General features: G+C 44.3%; 1 protein-coding gene across 2 annotated transcripts in view; it reads left to right on the top strand.

Annotated features, from left to right (window-relative positions):
* Window positions 1-18235, top strand: part of LOC142776420 (uncharacterized) — a 49073-nt gene extending 30838 nt beyond the window's left edge. Inside the window, exons 2-3 of one of the 2 annotated variants that reach the window (XM_075880048.1) lie at window positions 830-1068; window positions 17795-18235. In XM_075880048.1, coding sequence (XP_075736163.1) covers window positions 830-1068; window positions 17795-17994 — 439 coding nt within the window. In that variant the 3' untranslated portion in view covers window positions 17995-18235. Of the gene's footprint in view, window positions 1-829; window positions 1069-17794 lie in introns of those variants that run through there. The other variant, XM_075880047.1, reaches the window with a different exon arrangement.
* Window positions 18236-21910: the final 3675 nt, after the last annotated feature.

Raw genomic sequence — 21910 nt, 5'->3', positions numbered from 1 at the left:
CACTCTTGCGTTTAAATTCACATATAAACCCAATAAAGCGGCCGGGGGGTGGGGGGTAGCCGCCGTGATAGCTCAGTGGATAGAGCATCAAACGCGTTATTCGAAGGTCGTAGGTTCGAATCCCGCTCTCGGCAGTTATTTTTTCAACCACTTTTTCTTTCTTCTTTTTTACATTACATTGGTTCTAATACCTTCCCATGTACAATCCTTGGCAATATTGTCTGTTAGATCTAAATATATATATGTCTGGGTGGTGATTTATGTCACACAAGGCATGACAGACCGCCCAGATGGTATCTTTTGGTAGATTACTACGACAGCGTGCAAAACCAAAGATTTGTTCCAAGTGGTTTTCGCTTTGTGCTTCGTGTTGTTGGCCTAAGCTAAACACACTACAAAATAGATGAGTAAACGCATTTCATTACTACGAACCTAAAACCTAGCGATTGCTGGTAACATTTTCTTCTGTAAAACTACTCTGAGTTAGAAAACAATGGTGTAGGTACCGTTATATTTAGGCAGTTCTACGACATCTACGAACATAAGCCCTGCCTAGCACCGGCCACTACCCACCGTTTTTCGGCGGCAACTGGCACACCAATTGCGAAATCTTCCTCTAGCCACTACGCATTGAGGTTCCTCCAGGGTGTGTAAAAAAGGTGAACGGAAGAGAGTAAGACTCAGTGGCTGAAGAAGCACTTTTCTTAAATATAATCAATATTGAAAAAGGGTACGAGAGCCAATCCTCACTTGTTGGTGTTTTGTATCTTTTATACATTGACGTCTTTTTGAAATTGTCATTCATGTACACAATTCTTGCGAATCACAGGCCGTCACCTTCGAGTTGTACAGTGGGCACGTGTACACTCCTTGCGGGCATCCGAAGCACGAATTCTACTGCAGTGCCAACTGAAAAGCCTGTGTACTGGCGGCAGCAGGCCCAGTGCACGTGTGCAACCGTGGCTCCAAGTTGTACTCAAGCATCAAGAGCTGCCTCGATAGCTGTGTCAACGGCTGCCACGTGTCGGACCGCTGCTGGGGAAGCACACTTTTCTTTCCACACACCCGGTGAGTTCACTGAAAGCACCTTGGTTTCTTCCCTTGCTGGCCTCGCAGGTTTTTACCATGATTTAGCTTTGAACCCTTCCTGAAGTACGAGAATCACTTCATTGGGTTTACATTTGAGACACATTTTAAGTGAAACCCCAAACATTGCTACCGTCTGTCTGTCAACCGAAAGAATTCATTATTAGGGCAAAGTTAAACCACTTCCTCAACGCCCACCAGTCTTGATCTGGTTTTTCATTTCATGCTTGTGCGCACTGTAGATTTAAAAAAAAAACTTTGGGCCTATCTGAGGCACAATATCAATCTGTCAGTATTCTGTGGCCTGTTTCTATATACTAGGAAATGCTTATATAAGTAGTTCTAAGGACTATAGCGTGTATCACGCTGCGCTGAGAATGCGACGCTGTGCACGAAAGTGTGAATGATTACTACGCTTAGATAACACGATATGGTGCTGCTACCTACCTGTGACCTTGCATTCTGCAAACTAGGGTCTTTGAGATGGCGCACGCAAGCTGGGCGCAGGCTATATCGGAGGCCAGTCTTTCGTTTTCTAAGATTACTGCCAGATAACGCTCTTGTCTGATGCAGTGCCTCCAGAATCCCACTCAACGATTTCTCGCGCACAAAGCAAATGTTTTGTTCGCTCTCCCCAGATGGAAGACTATCGTCCTTCGACAATATTTGCAGTCAAACATGTGAATACGGAGCCTATTGTTAGAATATTGCGACCTTGCTCGGCCCCTAGACGGCAAACGGTAACACCTAAAGGAAAGGCGTTTTGTGCTTATACAAATAATGTTTCTCTTGATGTACCCTGATAAACTGAAGCTGTGAAGGCAATGGTAAAGGTCGCGCACAGTATACCGCACTACACTTTGCTTGCTCACAGTGGGCATACACTATACTTAAAACTTTGAGGACGTTTAAGATGCGCTTTCAAGATCAGGCTGAAAAGCGTAATCAGGCTTCATTCGCAGCATCCTATGATTTGCTTGGACATTCTACATTCTTCCGTGGATACCTCAGCCAGGATGATAAGAAAGCAACGCGTTCACGGCTATAGTGCAGTTATGAAGCCCGCAGTATGCCATAAGATTGTTTTGCGAATTACCGAAGTACCCAGTTGCGCCCGCAAAACAAAAGATCGCTTGCACTGACATACCTTAATTTATCACATAGAAGCACCAACATGCTGGGAGGCCAACATTATGATTTCACGAGCCTGTTAGAGTGCATCGAATAAAACGCATTACCTTGAATTTTGATTCTGTCGCTATTTATGCACAGAAGCCAAAGAGTGTTCCAGCGACGTCGTTTCTAGACCGAAGCATGTTAATCGCACGTGAATATGCTGCCTTGACATTATCTATAAGCCGTCATGCTGAAGCCATGTATTGTGTGTATGATGCCATGGGCGAGCTATGAATGTGCGGAGCTTTGCAGCTGTGCAACATTGTGGATGCTTTGGGTGAGAACCAGGACCAAGTGTAAGGGTGGGTGTGTAATGAGGGGGGTTGTGTAATGAGTGGGTTCGCTTACTACCCAATATTTGCGCAGTTATCAACGTGTCACACCTGGTGCAATCTGAATATTCTGCCACGCACCATTGCACTTCTTAACACGACTCCTTGGGGTGCATGACCTGTGTATAGGTTTTAGTTTCGAAGCAGTTACATGCACAGGTAGGCGTAGTTTTGTAGAACACCTCCTTGCCGAACAGGTTGCCTTCGCTCGATTGTGGCTCGAACCCATGATTTAATTATTTGCATTCACTGTAGTTTTCAAACATGGACCACGCCGATGTTTTGCTCGCAACTAATGGCGTCGCCGCAGATACCGGAAGTTCTCCGACACGAGCTCTTTAACGCTCTCGCGTCAATATCTTCGGTGCTAGTTAGAAATGCGTACAAACAAGTTTGTCTTTTACTATAATAGCAAATGCATCGACACTTTCGGCGTTCCTTTTTTTTTTCTAGATGCTGTGGCCATCCTATTGCGAATAAACGAACACACAAGTCTAGCCAGTCATGTAGTCATGTCCGTCGCATGAAGAGTGCCAGCGATACCATCAGCACGCGTGCGAGGCCTGCCGATGAAGGCTCTTCAAGGAGAGAGAAAACAATGCCGCCCGTATTTTGTCACGTCAAGCAGCAAGAGGAGACACACACACACAAAAAAAGGATCGGCAGATCCCACGTACCTTGGCAATCGATGTTATGCAAAACATGCGAAACGAAGGTGACTGTGTTGTGAATTTTTGTATTAAGCCAAACGCAACAAAATGACTCTAAACGTACAAATATTGTTTGCGCATACATTTTTTCAGCATTCACACTTTTACTGTTGTGTAACGATGGCAAAAGCAACATAGGTATTAGCAACACTGGAAGCGATAAGCTAATACGTAGCGCTTGTGCAAGCGAGGATGGTGGCCATGTATTGATAAATGAGCTTCACTGGATGGCTCTTCGCTAAAATATCCGTTAACACAACCTGTCGGCTGTATGGTAGGAGTACATAAGTACTGTTTATAAAATTTGATAGCCAGAACTGCAAATACAATTGACGTTTCACGAACATTGTTGTCTACATCAAAAGAAGTTCCGGGACCTGGCGTCGCTTTGTAATAGAATAGTTGTTTGCCACGCAGAATTCTGGGGTTCGATTCCTGCTCGGACCATGATAGCTATTCTATGCGTTCGTTGGGTCAACGCTGCTGATGCCAGCTTTTGGGGCGAAGCTCCTATAGGGCTGACCTTCTTGGTGTCTGTAAAGCCCCCAACATACTAACAAAAACTGAACAGCTGCACCACAAATAACGAAAACGTATTTGCGTGGCTAAGCTACTATATGGACAGACCATATCAAAACTCTGATTTGGTCAGTCTATATCAAAGTTATGTACTCGGATACTGACCGACCGCTAGCAAACATAGGCCTGTGGTCCAGCTAAATTGTAACAATTGCTTACGTTTTATCAATAAAATTAGATTGATTGACAAAGAGCCAACGTTATGGGTAATCAAGTATACGACAGCACAATACAAGATCAACCGCGCTGTCCGTCTGTCAATCCGTTCACTCGTTCATTCAACCGTCCATCTGTCTGTCCGACCACTGATCTTTCGTTCGTCCATCCATGCGTTCACCCATCCGTCTGTTCGTCCTCCCATCTGTCCATCCGTCCGTCCATCTAAGCGTCCAGCCGTCCATGCATCCGTGCATACGTCCACCTGTTCCTCCTCGCGTGCAGACGTCCATATGTCCGTCTGTGCGTCCATTCATTCATCTGTCGGTCCTTTATGGTAGTAGGCGATTTCAAAGTAGACATGAACCTTATGGCTTATAGCTTCGCCCAGTTGTCGTCATCGTCATTCACTTCGTGATGTTGCGACTCCGGGTCCCATGGGTCGCAGTTTGGTAGTGAGCCCCCGTCCTAGGACCCATCGCCAAACAAGTCAGATGAGGCGCTCGTAAAAACTACAAAAATTTATTTACATGATGAGTGATCACGAGAAGTCAAGAACTGTACAGGAGAACTGTTGAACTATGAAACTTCAAATATACCAAAGTCTTCCACTTATATAGCGCCTCGTTGCCAACCTTGGGCGCATTGTCCGCGGCTTTAGCCAATACGGTGCTCCATGGTCTAGGTGCTCCACCCACGAAGGCGGGGAAAGACACCATACAATGCACGTAGAGAGGGCACAGTCTACACGATGCCTAAATATGGTCACAAACGCACTGCACCGACGTTTCGCACACTTCACCAGTTTCGTGCGCGTCACAAAGTTTTGCGTACCTCCGATGATCTTAGATGACCTTGGTTTCCAACAGCCTTCTGGCAGTTGGGTGAGGTTCGAAAACCCGGGTGCCAGTACACGTATCAAACTTGCCTGACTGTGTTTGGGTAGGACAATGTAGTGGTGTGCCAGCATATCGTCAAAATATGCCACCCCATTCAGCCGATCTTATGGAGAAAGGAGGAGGGAGGAGTAGTGAACTAATCCCTCGTCGTCGAGACGGCCTCCCGCAATTGCTGGAGCAGATAGTGCCTTTTGCTTCCCTACAACCCCGCATTCCATTCCTCGTTGTTTGCTAGAAGCAGGAACTTAGCTGCAAATATCCAAGGCTCCGCTTCTCCTGGCAAGATGCAGCCACAACCAGTTTGGTCTTAGCTTTCAGCCCGAACTGCAAATAACATGCTGGTTCCGATATTTCCAGAACCTCGGTGACCTCGAAAATGGCCCAACTGCTTCCTTGTTTGCCTGGAAAGCTTTGCATAGAGTCGAGCTCACGATGGCTTTTCTTGGCTCGTGTGCTTTCTTGGCGCAGACCGGTCCTGGACCCCTTTTTCACGTTTTGCTGACAGGAAACCAACCCGTCTTGACGGCACACCCTCCCTTTGAATGCATCGAAATATTTTTGTTCAGTTCACAAACGCCGAAAAACTAAATAGGGATTAGAGTCGCAACAGTGGAGATTAACAGACTTTTGTTAACGATATCGAAATGAATTTAGCAATGTCTATTCATGCCGTTCCTTGATGCATATGAACTATCCATCACACTCAGTGCATTGCGCTTAACGACAGTTGATCGTAAACTACCATGACGGCTGTATCATAGGAGTGCATATGTAATGCATATGACATTCGGTAGCCATCAGTGCATCCCATATGGACGCTTTACGCACGTGACGGTCTATTTCAAAAGTAGTTGCGAGACCAGGCGTGGCTCTTTGGTAGACTATTTGGCTATCACGCAGAATGCTTGAGTTGGATTTCTGCTTTTACCAAACTTTTACCACAAGGGGGTGGTTGCGAGCGCTATCTCGATGGACATCGGCACACCACTCGTATTCCTTTGTACTTGCTGTGTGGGTTGACCGCTTATTTCACGTGGTGACGACAGATAGCACTAAATATGCAATTTATATTAAATAAGCTCTATTCCCTATCACGAATGTTTTGTCGAGTTTCGCTAGATCAGATGCAAAAGACTGAACTGCTAGTCTTCGTAAGCGTTCCACTTTTTGGCTGTAGGCCCGTGTTCTTACAATTGCGTGCACGTTAAAGAACTCCAGGTGGTCGAAATTTCCGGAACCCTCCCCTACGGCGTCTCACATAATCATATGGTGGTTTTGGGACATTAAAGCCCGCATATCAGTCAGTCAGTCATTCAGTCAGTCGGTCGGTCGGTCGGTCGGTCCGTCAATCAATCAATCAATCAATCAATCAATCAATCAATCAATCAATCAATCAATCAATCAATCAATCAATCAATCAATCAATCAATCAATCAATCAATTACTGGATGTTGCATCATTGCTGTGCCCTCGAGGCGAAACTGGTGTTTCTAGGATATTTTTTGTCCACCTTGTTATTACACGTTACGCATACACGTATTCCCTGTAGTTTTGCGTATGCTTTGCGTCTGATGTCTCTCCGGCCACACTGGCCCAACTAGGAGGCTTTAATAAAAAATGATGAATCGTTGACCCATCCTGGCAAAGGCCACCATGTGTCCTCAAAAATGTCCCAGAATAGTTTGGTAAACGGGCTCATCAGGCCCGTTCCCAAGCCATTGTTGATTCGATCCCAATTATACCGGCTGCGGCGGCTGCATTTCCGATGGAGGCGGAAATGTTGTAGGCCCGCGTACTCAGATTTGGGTGCTCGTTAAAGAACCCCAGGTGGTCGAAATTTCCAGAGCCCTCCACTACGTCGTCTCCCATAATCATCAGTGGTTTTGGGACGTTAAACCCCACATATCAATCAAATCCCAATTAAGTTTTTGTATCAAAGCCTTTAGGTCGATTGTTTGGACGATGTTTTATTGTGTGTTCTTCAAATTTTCTGACGATTTTTTGTCGAGTGGCTGTATTCGAGCAGGGGCGTCTTCTCGCATAGCTGAGGCACAGAGAAGTAACGGACAAAGAACAACGGTGACATTACATGAAGGAGCTTGTAGGGGGAACGGTTGGCCTTCATCACAATTCCTTTGCGCGAGTCTCATAATCTATACTACCCCAAACGGGATCTTTCACATCGTCGGCGTATTGCACGTGCAGATACGGCTTCCCGCAATCGGCGCCACAATGTCCGAGAGCATTCCGGATTGTTTTCAGACCATCTCTTTGGCTTCAGGACGCAAACGCTACATCTGAGTTTATTATTAAACAAACTCGGCCATCAGCGATAACGCTCGAATATTCGAAGCCACGCGTACAAATGATGACTCATGTTGCCGCGGATCAGAATATCAATGTCCAACGCTCTGTTCGGCGCTACCAGTGAACCATGTATACACATCGCTTGCTTAGAATATTCGATTTCCTGGCAACTAGTTCGGCCAAATAGAGTTTGAGCCTGGATACGCTGACTGATGCCTTCATCGACGTCACGAGCACGTGACAATACATTTACCAGAATGCGATAGTTAGTGATGTCGCAGCTGCGAGTTGCATCGGGTCAAATGTTTGGGTATGGTATAGTAGCAATAAGTATGAAGCGTACATGTTATTTTCTCAGTGGAGGCGCTGTACTTGCTATGCTACCTGCTTCTTGATAGTAATGGCTCTGCAGTGACAGTGTTATTAAAGCCCTTGAAAAGCTTCGAGCCAACTAGTTGCTACATTCTAGGCGATTGGCTTTCTTTTTCCTACGCGTCAAAATTATACGGGAAGTCTTAGTTAAAATATAGAGAATTTTATAAAAGTTTGTGACAATCAGGCTCCTGTCGTTTTCCCGCATGAGGTCTTTGTCGTGGCGGAGATCTTTTTCCGCAAATAACATGAGTTTATCTGAGGAACTAGCGAACAGTCGTTCATAAGCTTTTTAGTATTCTATTGAGTGCATATTGTTGGTGAAGTTCTTGTGCATCATAACCTTAGGCATGTCCATTTTTTAGAAATAACGAATGTGGCACGTAGTTTGTGATATTCATAATTGAATTTAAAGGGCGAAATTGAGTGTGATTGGGCTCGGTGCGCACAAAGTTCGTCTTAATCCGGCATGACCTGTGACAAGGAAGACACGAAGTTTGAATGTAGGCTCGCCGAAGCAGAATCTCTCAGAAAAGTTGACAGGGATTATGAAATTCGGGAAGAGATTGCATATTATTTGCTTGCCAATGATGGTGCTTATCTGGCTCTTTGTTAGCTTGTAGAGAGGTGCGAAAACTATTCCAGCTGTCTGGAAGAACAAGCGCCGAAGTAGCTACCATTGAGTTTCATGCTTCGCAGAGAAAAAAAGTCACTTTGCCGCAAGGCGTTGCAATGGACGCGATAGCACAAATTGAAATGTCACGCACAGAATGGAAAGCAGATCGAAACATGCCCCACGTTACTCAAGCACAAATGACGCACAAAACATACTTACAGGTACGGATGCACGCGAATTAGCGTCTCGTTTGTTACTTAGCTGTGTCTGAAAAGCGCGCACTTTTCGCAAATGGAGACTCCAATGATTGCAGTGACCTTTGTGCACCCGGTAACTACAGCAGATTCGTTCCAGGCAGAACCCGAGGGCAGCCAAGGCGTACGACCTTCCCCTCCTCACCGCCGCGAGATAAGGGCGCGTGAGGGAGCTTCGCTCCCCTTCTCAGTCGGGCAAAGTACGCGTAGGAGACTAGTGCAGGCGCCGCCACGCGATGTGGCGACGCGCGCTAATTGCGCCATCTTGGTGGTAATACTAAAAACACAATGCCCCTTCCCCCCCGGTATACTCGTGAGCAGCGGTAAGTGGTAGATATAAGTATCTTGCCATTTGATTGTCGAAAGATGTGCTCCGTAGAGGCTCAGTGGCTAACACCTCGCTTGCACGACGCAGAGGTCCCACGTTTGATTCCACGCGTAGAGTGTTTTTTTCTAGATTTCTTTCTTTCTTGAGTTCTCATATATATATATATATATATATATATATATATATATATATATATATATATATATATATATATATCATCATTATCAGCCTGACTACGTCCACTGCAGGACAAAGGCCTCTATGTTCCGCCAGTTAACCCGGTCCTGTGCTTGCTGCTGCCAATTTATACCCGCAAACTTCTTAATCTTGTCTGCCCACCTAACCTTCTGTCTCCCCCTAACCCACTTCCCTTCTCTGGGAATTCAGTTAGTTACCCTTACTGACCAGCGGTTATCCTGTCTACGCGCTACATGCCCGGCCCATGTCCATTTCCTCTTCTTTATTTCAACTATGATATCCTTAACCCCCGTTTGTCCCCTAATCCACTCTGCTCTCTTCTTGTCTCTTAAGGTTACACCTACCATTTTTCTTTCCATTGCTCGCTGCGTCGTCCTCAATTTAAGCTGAACCCTCTTAGTAAGTCTCCAAGTTTCTGCTCCGTTGCTAAGTACCGGCAAGATACCGCTGTTATATACCTTCCTCTTGAGGGATAGTGGCAATCTACCTGTCATCATTTGAGAGTGCTTGCCCAATGTTCTCCACCCCATTCTTATTCTTCTAGTTACTTAAATCTCGTGATTAGGCTCTGCGGTTATTACCTGCCCTAAGTAGACATAGCCTTTTAAAACTTCAAGTGCACTATTACCTATCTCGAAGCGCTGCTCCTTTCCGAGGTTGTTGTACATTACTTTCGTTTTCTGCAGATTAATTTTAAGACCCACCTTTCTGCTCTCCTTGTCTAACTCCGTAATCATGAGTTGCAATTCGTCCCCTGAGTTACTCAGCAATGCAATGTCATCGGCGAAGCGCAGGTTACTAAGGTATTCTCCATTAACTCTTATCCCTAACTGTTCCCATTCTAGGCTTCTGAAAACATCCTGTAAGCACGCGGTAAATAGCGTTAAGGGATTGTGTCCTCTGCCTCACACCCTTCTTGATTGGTATTCTGTTGCTTTCTTTATGAAGCACTATGGTAGCAGTTGATGCCCTGTAGATTTCTTCCCAGAATGTTTATATATCCTCCTGGCTTCCGGGTTGGATTTTGGTCCACGGAATTGCCTGAAACTTTCACAACTTGGTGTGTAGATGACGAAGATAAAAAGTGAAGCTTATTATTTCCATGATGCCTGCGCTTTTGGTATGGCGTGATGTCCAACTAATTGGACGCTGAAACTTAATTGAAGCGTTAAGTAGTGGGCCTGAAGCAACACAAAGCAAGGTTACTGAAGAAAATTGTGACAAATTCCGGAATAACTGCAAGCTATTATTCAAAATGTAACAAATAATAAAAAACCAACAGAAAAGTGGACCTTAACTTTCGCCGTTTAACTTCTAGAAGATTGCCTTGTTGAACGCCACCATGTTTTCTTCTTTGTTTCGCGATCTCCTGGCGCAATTTTGACAAAACTTCATGGAGGGCGCCAGTAGATGTCCAAAATATTGGACAAGTGGTTTTTGAGGAATAAAACATGCTGAGATCTTTGTAGTGATGGGGTATTTAATGTCCAATATTTTGGACAAATCCCCATAGCTGGAACTCAGGAGGATATACTTCATCTACGCCCTGATTCTGCAGTGTCTGCATGACGGCTGATATTTCTACTGAATCAAACGCCTTCTCGTAACCTATGAAGGCTATGTATAGTGGTTGGTTATACTCTGAGCATTTCTCTATTACCTGATTGATAGTATGAATGTGGTCAATTGTTGAGTAGCCTGTTCGAAATCCTGCTTGTTTCTTTGGTTGATTGAATTCTAATGTTTTCTTTACTCTGTTAGCAATTACCTTTGTAAATAGCTTGTGTACTACAGAGAACAAGCTGATCGGCCTGTAATTCTTCAAGTCCTTGTCATCTCCTTTCTTATGTATTAAGATGATGTTAGCGTTCTTCCAAGACTCTGGCACCCTTCCCGTCAGGAGACACCTCGTAAACAGGGTGACTAGTTTTTCTCACACAATCTGTCCTCCATCTTTCAGTTGATCTGATGTTACCTGATCCTCACCAGCAGCTTTGCCTCTTTCCATGCTCTCCAAAGCTTTTCTGACTTCTTCTATCATTACTGGTGGGTTGTCATCTGGGTTACTGCTAGTTCTTATAGTATTAAGGTCGTGGTTGTCTCGGCTACTGTACAGATCTCTGTAAAACTCCTCCGCTATTTTAACTATCCTATCCATATTGGTAGTTATTTTGCCTTCTTTGTTCCTTAGTGCATACATCCGACTTTTGCCTATCCCAAGTTTACTCTTCAATGCTTTGACGCTTCCTCCGTTTTTCAGAGCGTGTTCACTTCTCCATGTTATACCTTCTTACATCGCATACTTTACGCCTATTAATCAACTTCGAAAGCTCTGCCAGTTCTATTTTGTCTGTTGTACTTGAAACTTTCATGCCTTGACGCTTCTTAATTAGGTTCTTTTTTTCCTGGGAAAGCTTGCCAGTGTCCTGTGTAACTACCCTGCCTCCAACTTCCACTGCACACTCCGTAATGATACTCGTTAGATTATCATTCATTGTATCTACGCTAAGGTTGGTTTCCTTACTAAGAGCCGAGTACCTGTTCTGCAGCGACACTCTGAATTCCTGTACTTTCCCTCTCAGTGATAGCTCATTGATTGGCTTCTTGCGTATCAGTTTCTGTCGTTCCTTCTTCAAGTCTAGGCGAATTCGAGACCGTACGATTCTATGGTCACTGCATCGTACCTTGCCAACCACTTCCACATCCTGCACGATTCCTGGGTCTGCAGTCATTTCAAAGTCTATTTCGTTCTTATTTTCGCCATTAGGGCTCCTCCATGTCCACTTGCGGTTTTCTCGTTTTCGGTAGAAAGTATTCAAAATCCGCAAATTATTGTGTTCTGCGAATTCTACTAATAGCTCTCCTCTGGCGTTTCTAGTGCCGATGCCATAATCTCCTACTGCCTGGTCTCCAGCCTGCTTCTTCCCTACCTTTGCATTAAAGTCGCCCATCACTATAGTATACTGTGTTTTTACCTTACTCATTGCCGATTCCACGTCTTCATAGAAGCTTTGAACTGAAGCGTCATCATGGCAGGATGTAGGCACGTAAGCCTGTACTACCTTCATCTTGTATCTTTTATTCAGTTTAATTACAATACCTACCGCCCTTTCATTAATGCTATAGTATTTCTCTAAGTTGCCAGCTATGTTTCTGTGAATTAGGAGCCCCACGCCCAGTTCTCTTCCGTCTGCCAAGCCCTGATAGCAAAGGACGTGCCCATTCTGTAGCACAGTATATGCCTCATCTGTCTTCCTAACCTCACTGAGCCCTATTATATCCCATTTAACACCCTCAAGCTCCTCGAATAGTACAGCTAGACTTCCCTCACTAGATAAGGTTCTAGCGTTAAACGTTGCCAAGTTCAGGTTCCAAAGGCGGCCTGTAGTCCAGAGATTCCTGACACCCTCTACTGCGTTGCAGATCTGATCGCCGCCGTGGTCAGTTGCTTCGCAGCTGCTGGGGACTGAGGGCCGTGAGTTATTTGACGTATGCATGTGGGAGGTAGTGGCCAGATACTGCACCAGGGTGGCCAATCCTCCTCTGGTGAGGGAGTGCGTTCCCGGCGGTGGTTACCGGTGAGGCCGCACCCCAGGCCTCTTAGTGCAGTTCCATCAACACGCGGATTTTGTTTTTTGTTCGGTTGGGAACTGCGCGGCACCGGGATTTGAACCACGGACCTCTTGCATGCGAGGCGGATGCTCTAACTACTACGCCATCGCCGCACACACACACACACACACACACACACACACACACACACACACACACACACACACACACACACACACACACACACACACACACACACACACACACACACACACACACACACACACACACACACACACACACACACACACACACACACACACACACACACACACACACACACACACACACACACACACACACACACACACACACACACACACACACACACACACACACACACACACACACACACACACACACACACACACACACACACACACACACACACACACACACACACACACACACACACACACACACACACACACACACACACACACACACACACACACACACACACACACACACACACACACACACACACACACACACACACACACACACACACACACACACACACACATATATATATATATATATATATATATATATATATATATATATATATATATATATATATGGTGTATTTCATCAGCGTCGACAACTACATTGACACACTTTCTTACTCCACACATTGTCACACATTTCTCACACATTGTCACATTTTCTCACTCCATTGTCGTGCGTGCACCGGTGGTTCCGGACTGATGTTGTGAACGGGTTAAATTCGTGTGCAACATGCGCAATTTTAGCGTCCAGCATCCAGCGTAAATCATGAAAACCACTCTCGAGGTGGATGGAGACCAGTGTTGCGGAATGGGCGCCTCCATTCCGTTCCGATTCCATTCCGGGGAATCACGATTTAGCCACAGTTTCATTCTGTTTAATACCTCGGATGAAAAAAGTTGGCCCAATCCAACTCCGGGAATGGCGGGAGCGTTCCATTCCACACCTTTGATTCATCGATGTAGAAAATATATCTTCATAGTTTTAACGAGTTAAGAATGAACACCATAAATATAGTGTCTTTAGATGCATTAGGATCTGAAAAAGTGCGTAAAACACGTTTCCGAGGTCGAGAGTTAGTAGCTTAGTGCCATATCTTGTACAGTAAAACCGCCCTACTAAATCTTTTAGGAACAGTTTTATCACTACATGTAGTCTTTTCATGGCCAGCATATTTGAACTCATGATGATATTTATTTGTTCAAGCTTAAATTTGTTAATGCTAAACTGACGACATTGCGTATTTTCATGCTGACAAAACTAGTGTGATTAATTAAGCAGTATTGCCCCGCGTCTCGAGGAGTCGTTAATTTGTAGAAAACTAAAATTGGCTTATTGGGAACAAAAAAAAAACTCTCGATATGCTGGTATTAGATGGAACAGCGCACCCTCACTTGGGCACGTTGTGTCTTTGCATCCAATACGGAATACAGTGCCGCACTGCTTGTCAGCACTCACGCTTGTCACGCGCCTCACAAGCATGGATGGGGTGAGAGCTTTGTGTTCGTGTGTGCGCAGGTAAGCGATGTCTATGTTGTCGTAAAGGGTATTTGTGTCAGGTACTAAACTGCTTTGAGATAAACACCAAACCATGCATAGAGTATTCGCCCCTTTAGTGTGGGGTATCAATCAGAACGAACGTGCGAGGATAATGTATTCTCCCTTCAGTGTCTGTCGGAATGATGCCTTTGTTCTTACAGCGACTTATGCCGCGGTTTCTCTTCTGTAAGTTGGCAGATTGTTCACACATTTACATCACGCCTATCCTTTGCTTTGGCTAACTAAACGTGAATCTAGAGAAAGCGTTGTGGCCTTTGACTTAGATAGAGCATGTAATCACGTCTACATGACAGATTTCAGCGTGATATTAGAGTAGTAGATATAAAGGGCAGAAAAATAATTACCAATGTCTTCTTTGCTTGGCGATGCAAACACGGATATGTGCCGAGTCATAGGAACCAAGGGAAGTTACAAAAACAGATAACGGTAATAATGAAATGAACCTATTGGTGCAGTAGGAGTGCCAGATGACCAGCTTTCAGCTCAATATTCAGAGATGTCTGATCTCCTAGGCTTGATCTCCTGAACGTCTAATCTTCCGAACACTTTCGGCAATCGGTCACTAGTGTTCTATTCACTGGACTGGCGTCGTAGTAAGCGTCCTGGAGATTTTTAAATATTGCACTTAAGGTCGCGAGCACAGCAAGGTGAAAAAAGAATTTCATTTTTGTTGGGAGATGATTTAGACTCCAACCAAAAGTTTTTGAAGAAACCCGACGTTTCGGAACCGACTTGGTTCCTTCCTCAGGGATGACTGCGGAGGTTATGTAGCAGCGTCGTCTTCAAAGCACTCGCGGGTTGGCTAATGACCCCCCCCCCCTCTCTCTCTCTCGTTTCGCTGTGGAACGCAGTCCGTGTGAATACACTTGGGGAAGGGTTCCGAGAGAGCGGTTGATATTATGGGCTGTCCTCTGTATGTGCCAAGACTGGACAAACGAATGTGCCACGACTCGACTAACAAAGTAACAACTTTTGGTTGGAGTCCAAATGATCTCCCAGTTTAATACCCAACCTGACAGACTTCTGTCGAATGTTTACTTTCAAACCATTTTTGTTTCATTCACCGAAATTTTGTAACGTTAAGCTAGGAGCTAAATGAGCGATTCGCCGTTTCGTTGTAAAACCTGAATTCTCACTGGATGGCTCTTTAACAGTTGCTTATAAAAAAATAAGATATCAGAATTGCCGTCTACCTATGTGTAGCGCTTCACGAATATGCGTGTGAAGTGCTGGATGCAAGAGCCTGTGTAGTAGTGCATTATGGTAGCGCTTCTCTAGCCGCCAACACCTGCGTGGGCGGTGGTGGCGCCTCCCGGGCTTTCCCACCACTCTCATAGAAGAAAACGTGCTGGGTTTTCGGTAAATTACGTACTCTAACACCATTAAATTCCGGGAAAAAGGTGCTTAATTCCACTCCCATTCCATTCCTCACAGCATCGTCTTCCTTCTATTCCGAGGCTGATAAATGCGCAATGATTACGAAATCATTCCTATTCCAGATTGACAACTCAGCAACACTGCTGGAGAATATACACCCACTGTTGTTTACGTGAACCATCACAAATCTACCGCTAGTACGTCACGAATTGAAATCTTCCCCGTCACGTCACATGGCCCCTAATGGTAACAAACTGGCTCTCTCGGTATCAAAAAGATTGTGTCGTATATAAGCGATGCTTTCCCAGGCACCACGCTACACTGCTTTTTTTGTGGTTCCCGAAACCCGTGTTTCTATTAAGAGCAACAATCCCATATTGTTTAAATTATTATCACTACTTTTTAACACTCGCAGGAACGAAACATCGTCGAGAAATTTTGTTTAAGTGACTGCGTCACACGCTAGCGGAGAGGGCAATTCTTGCATGCTTTCGATGCTCACTTGGTGAACTATTATCCAAATTCATGATGTGCGTCGCCTCATATCGCGCTGCCACCGACGCTACGCGGTGCAAACAATGTGCTCGGCAGAGAATTGGCAGTCGGTGTCGACATGAGTGCTTTAATATCAAATGCTATCATGCTGGCAGAATAGCAACAGACACTCTAGAAGTAAGTTGATAACGTCCAACAGAACTGTAATTATACTTCCATTAGAGTAGTTTCAGTTACGTGTTATGAACTATTGCTATGAAAGAGGGATAAGCCGTAAATTTAGAGCGCAGCTATCAGGCGGCAAAGAGAAGGAGGAAGAAAGGGTGCAAACGTCTGGTCTGCGGATATCTTGACCAATTGTCCTCTAACCACGCTTTTGTCCCCCGTCACGTGCTTGGGCCACTCAATCGGAGGTTGTGCGCTTACAGGGCTGGCTGGTACGCCACGGCTGGCTTCGATTGTTTTAACGGGGCTGTCGGCGTTTCACTTGGTTCACGACGTCTGCAATGCACGAAGTGCTGTGCAAAGCAGGCGAGCACTGAAAGTTTCTGTGGAAATATTATAAAAAACCTAACACTCTTCAACGGCTGATATCCTGAACTTCAAACATGGTTGTCGTTGTCCTGATATGAAATTAGCCTTCGTTTTTTTAAGCGAAGCTCGTGTGCATAGATTTAAGCGCACGTCGGTTAAACAACCCCAGGTGGTTAAATTTCCGCAGCCCTTCACTGTAGCGTTCCCCAAATTCATAGCGTGGTTTTGGGACATTCAACCTCAGATATAATAATAATAATAATAATAATAATAATAATAATAATAATAATAATAATAATAATAATAATAATAATAATAATAATAATAATAATAATAATAATAATAATAATAATAATAATAATAATACAAACTATATTATTATTATTATTATTATTATTTGTTGTTGTTGTTGTTGTTGTTGTTGCACCTGTTTTTCAAAGCGAAGCTCTTAGGCATCCGCTTCAGCAATGAGCAGCGTCTGTGGCATAATAACTGGCAGAGCTAACGAGGATGAAAAAGAGTGACCGCGGAGCATAGCTGACGACGAAAAACAATGATAACAAGAGAGTGCGAAGAGGAGCGAACCACAGTAGAGTGACGAGAGATTTCTAGGCGCTGAGCCGTGCTCCCTATCAGGTTGCATAATTTAGGCGCCTTCTTGCTCTTCTATCCCCCACCACCAACACTAACACCAGGACAGATTACGAAGACCGCCTGTAGAGCTACAGTAGTGTGCGTGGTACCACTATGCTGCATCGTGCGGTCACCTATGACGTCATCCTTCAGATATGGGCGAGTGTCACGTGAGAGGACACCTCACTTGTGAGCTGTTACGGAAGGTACGGCCTTCCGTAGCCTACCGGAAAGTGAGGCACTGTCGCTACGCTCTGTCTACGGCATTTGATGTGCAATGGGCTTCACATAATTGTTCGCGCCGGTCACTTAAATCAAGCCGTGGTATAGCGCTGCAGATACATACATACAAATGTCTCTCAAACTGTTCGCGTCAACTTTTCGTAAACCCAAGTGGCCCAGAATTAGATTAGGCAGTATTATATTTGCTGGTGAACTTTTTTTTTGATGGACTTAGTTGGCTTATGTTTATAGAGGGGACGCTTCTAACGCATTCACCATGAATTAACCACAAATAATGGTGATCATAAAACAACACCAAAACTTGTTAATTTCATGCAGGCAAGACGTGCTGGACGTGCTGTGGTACTTTCATGGCAATAAGTGCGTCGCGTGGAGCTTCCCGCAGGGTACGTGCTTGTCCGTGGGCCATTTTGGCGGGTACCGCAGCTGGGAAGAATGCCGCTGGCGCTGCGTGCTCCGCACAGAGTCGGAGTGCGACGAGACGCCAGCTGCCGAGACGGGCTCACATTGCCAGCTGAGGCACCCTTATTTCGCCGACATGCAGCCACACGGTGGAGCTCACTGTGTCAACGTGACCCGGTGCGCATTGAAGTCGCACCGCATCTTGATCGGGTCTAACCAGTTCAATTCGCTGGATGGATGTGGCCGAGCATGTGTCAGGAGTTAGCATTTAACTTCGGGCACACTGCACCCTACGTTTTCGGCCGGGATACATAAATTTTGCGCATTATGATAATTAAATTCGAAGTTCATGTCGAATCGTCTGGTCTCTCTTCATTTTATGTATTCCAAGAAAGTGAAGCCCACTTGACGTGGAACCGGAAAAAACACAGTCATTTGGTGCTGATAAAATGAATGGGCCTACTACACAATTGAAAATCTATATTTTGTAGGTAAAATTTATATAGCTCACCATACTTTGATACTCAGTATTCAGAAACGGTTAGTGTGATATTCTGTGAAACATTTATTTTGGACTTGGATTGACGACGCGGAATTTTTTTGGTTAAGACTTTTTACAACATGTTGTAGTTCACGTATACAAAGTTTCGTGGTAATAAATTCAAAAAGTTTTGAGGAAAGGTACTTCGAAGTTGAAAAATGTACAGAAAACGCCATTTCAGTAAAACGAGGTTTTTCGTGTGCTTACTGCTTACACCTGAGTGCGGGTGGCGCACTTGAACGCGACATTTAAACCACTTAGAAAGGCTGCTCGATGTCGGGCTTCCATAGGTTTGTTCATCAAAGTCCAGTAGATTTTTCGTTGCCAAAAATGCAAAAGATATCCTGAGGGGTTTACACTACCATACCTCCTTAACTGCTTTATGTCCTGACATTTAGTATCAGTACTTTTTAAAGCGCTTAATACCTTCATTTTATTTGTCTTTCATTTCGAATCCAGGATCTTGAAGCGAATGGGAAGAATGATAATAGTACTCTGCCTGTTTCAGATCCTTTTGTAAAAAAAATACCACATAAGCAGATAAAGTACGAGATCTTTCGTTATGTTCTACATTGTGCACGTATAAGAGATAAATCAGACTGTGGAACAACTAGTTGAATTCACGATGAACTGTTCCAGTCACGTAACAGCAAAAGGAAAGGAGTCACTAGAAAGGAGCACTTTACAAATGTTTTATATGGTGGGATACTTAAAACACTTTCAATGCTGTTTCATCCCAACGAACGCAGTAGTAAGCAACTCACAATTCAATGGTTCCCTACGATTTTGTTGTCCTGTGCTGCAACTACTCAGACAGATTAAGGAGGAGTTGCTTTGTGGTACTTATTTTTGCTTCCACATGTCGGAAGTTGGAGTATACCTTTTAAGACTTGGAAGGCTGGAGTGTAGTTCATTTGCTTACATAATATTCGGAAAAGGGGTCGCAAAAAGCACAATAAAAGTGACACAGAACACAAAATGGTCAACACGAACCACTTTTCATAATCTGTTAATTTTCCCCTGTGTTTCCTGCGGTCACATTTCGCAATTATAAGCTACTGCAATATTGGCACTTTCGGTCCGTCAACTATTTTATGAAGAGATTTTGCATGAAATCAATATAACGTGAGGAACCTCAGTGAAAAAAATTTTTGTGCAGATGTAATTCAGTAACATCCAAATTTTTAGTTATTCGTGGCTTTCGCCTGTTCTCTCAACAGATGGCCATTATCGCGGAGGCATTGAAGAGCTCGTTTCGTATACATTTCAGCTTCGCCGTTTCTGGTTACGGGCGAAAAACTTGGAAGGATGCTTTGAGCTTCGTCTCAAAAGTAGAAAGCGATTGCCTAATTGGGCCTCGTTCTCAGCGCCTTCTCACTTGGCAGTCTCGCTTCACTTCGTGGTGGGAAAATTAAGCACGCTGCTAGAAAAGAAACACGTGCGCGTGTAGCATTGACTCTTTAAAAGTTTCATATGATACCAACAGTAAGTAGCACTGCAAAATGCCCTCTATGTCATATTTCTTCCATTCGCGACACTGGAGTACCCATTAGGCGTCTGTAACGCAGCACATGAGAGTGTGCAGCAAAGCCTGGAGGTACCTTTTCCAGAGTGGAAACCTTTTGCTTCACCCAGACACGGGAACAGTCATTGTGCTTTGTTAGAGAGCTGTGCAAGGCAAATAAAGTGTGCAAGGCAAATAAAGATTGGACTCGTTGAATTTTGCAGCGCAGTGCTTGACGCTTTAGATAGCTCAGGACACGCGCAGCCCAGAGCTACACGTGAGCAGGCTAGGCGGGACGCAGCCTTGTTGTTTTCTTTGTTTACACATGTATCTACAGCGCCCTGTGGGGACATTGTTGTTGGGGGTATACAATTTCAAATAGAGGTACATCACGTCAGCGAAAAATTTCACGGCACAAAACGAAATAGGTACAAATAGGTGTTTGATTATCTTTATCTGTCTTGGATGTGGAGTATGGTGTATAATGGCAACAAGTAATTGTTAGTGTATGGTAATGTGCGATGATTTCGAATACGTGCGTTCAAGTTGACCTTCTAAACCCCACTGATCGTTTCACCGGTAGCTCAATTAGTTTCTCACTTCCAGCCTATAGCTCAGTTAGTATTCCACTTCTGGCCGTGCTGGGCCACAATACCAGTAACGTGGATGAATCGTCATCACTGGCTTGTTCAAACCACTGGCCCTCTTAAAATAATGGGCACGCATTAGCAGCAAACGCAAGTCAAGATAATGTACGAAACGTCAAGCGCTTGCGGCGAGCGAGACGAGACGACGGGCTTCGTAACAAAAAGACTCAGGCAACCTAAATGCAAAGGTTGAAATGCACAAAATACAAAGCACACTTTCTGGATAAATATTTGGCATTAGTTGCAATGTGTGTCATAGGCTATGGCTCAGTATTCTGTATCAAATAGATGTCGTGCGTTGAAAGAACTCATATGCCATCCACTTCCAGCATTGGAATAGCTCCTCAATTTTCATTTGCTGCCATCCTATTGGATTTTGCACAATTAAATATGCCCAAGAAACGGACACAAATTTTCGGCACCTTGAGTATCCGTGGACTAGATCTTGACGCAGCACAAGGCAAATGAGAAGCTACGCTAACAAAACTGTGATGCAAAATGCCGTCATTTTATTTTTATTTACACGTGCCTTGATTCGTTCCTTCCCGCCTTTGTATTTTTTGTAATCATGCAGAAACGATCGAGCCCTTCATTATTATGTGTAGCAGATATCAAAGCCCAAGGCAAAGCATTTACCTATTTACCTTAAAAATATAGCGATTGTTTATCTCATACGTTCATCTTTAGGATCAGTAGCATTGCAATAGGAGACAGCGAAAATATCGCAAATAATTTTGCTTCCTTAAAGATTATATTTTTCGCATATCCTTCGCCCTTTTTTCTCATCTCTCTGCTTGCCTTTTTCATTTATATATCATTTTGCTTTGCAAAAATATTGCCGCACACTTCGTGTCATCCCCCGTGATTGGTTGTGCTGTTCTTTCGAGAATCATCATCATCATCACCAATGCACAAGCCCAATGCGAATACTCTTCTCGAAGGGAAGCCATCGGAAAACTTAAGAGACAGGGCTTCTGGATACTCTGGAATTTGAGCGCGCTACATTTGCAGTATAGACTCAAATCTATCGCAGGCTATATAAAGAGCTGTGTAAAAGACAGTGAGTAAAACAATGGATAAACTCATATCTAACATTTCCATCTGTTTGGTGCAAACTCTTTCAAATCAAATTAGGCATAGAGTACAGACTAGCACAGAACCTGCAGTATCGGACATTACCAGCGATGCCGCTAAATTACGCAATGTATTGTTGGACGAACTTTCTGCATCTGCAGACAAGGCTAAGCAGTCAGGAACACAGGTGCACTTGGAGCGACATACGCCTCAGCCGAGCACAAGTGCTGTAGCGGATATGGAACTCGTTATGCGAACTAATAAAC

The sequence above is a fragment of the Rhipicephalus microplus genome, chromosome X, assembly GCF_043290135.1.
Source record: "Rhipicephalus microplus isolate Deutch F79 chromosome X, USDA_Rmic, whole genome shotgun sequence".
Lineage (NCBI taxonomy): Eukaryota > Metazoa > Arthropoda > Arachnida > Ixodida > Ixodidae > Rhipicephalus > Rhipicephalus microplus.
This window is presented reverse-complemented; position numbering and strand designations above follow the sequence as displayed.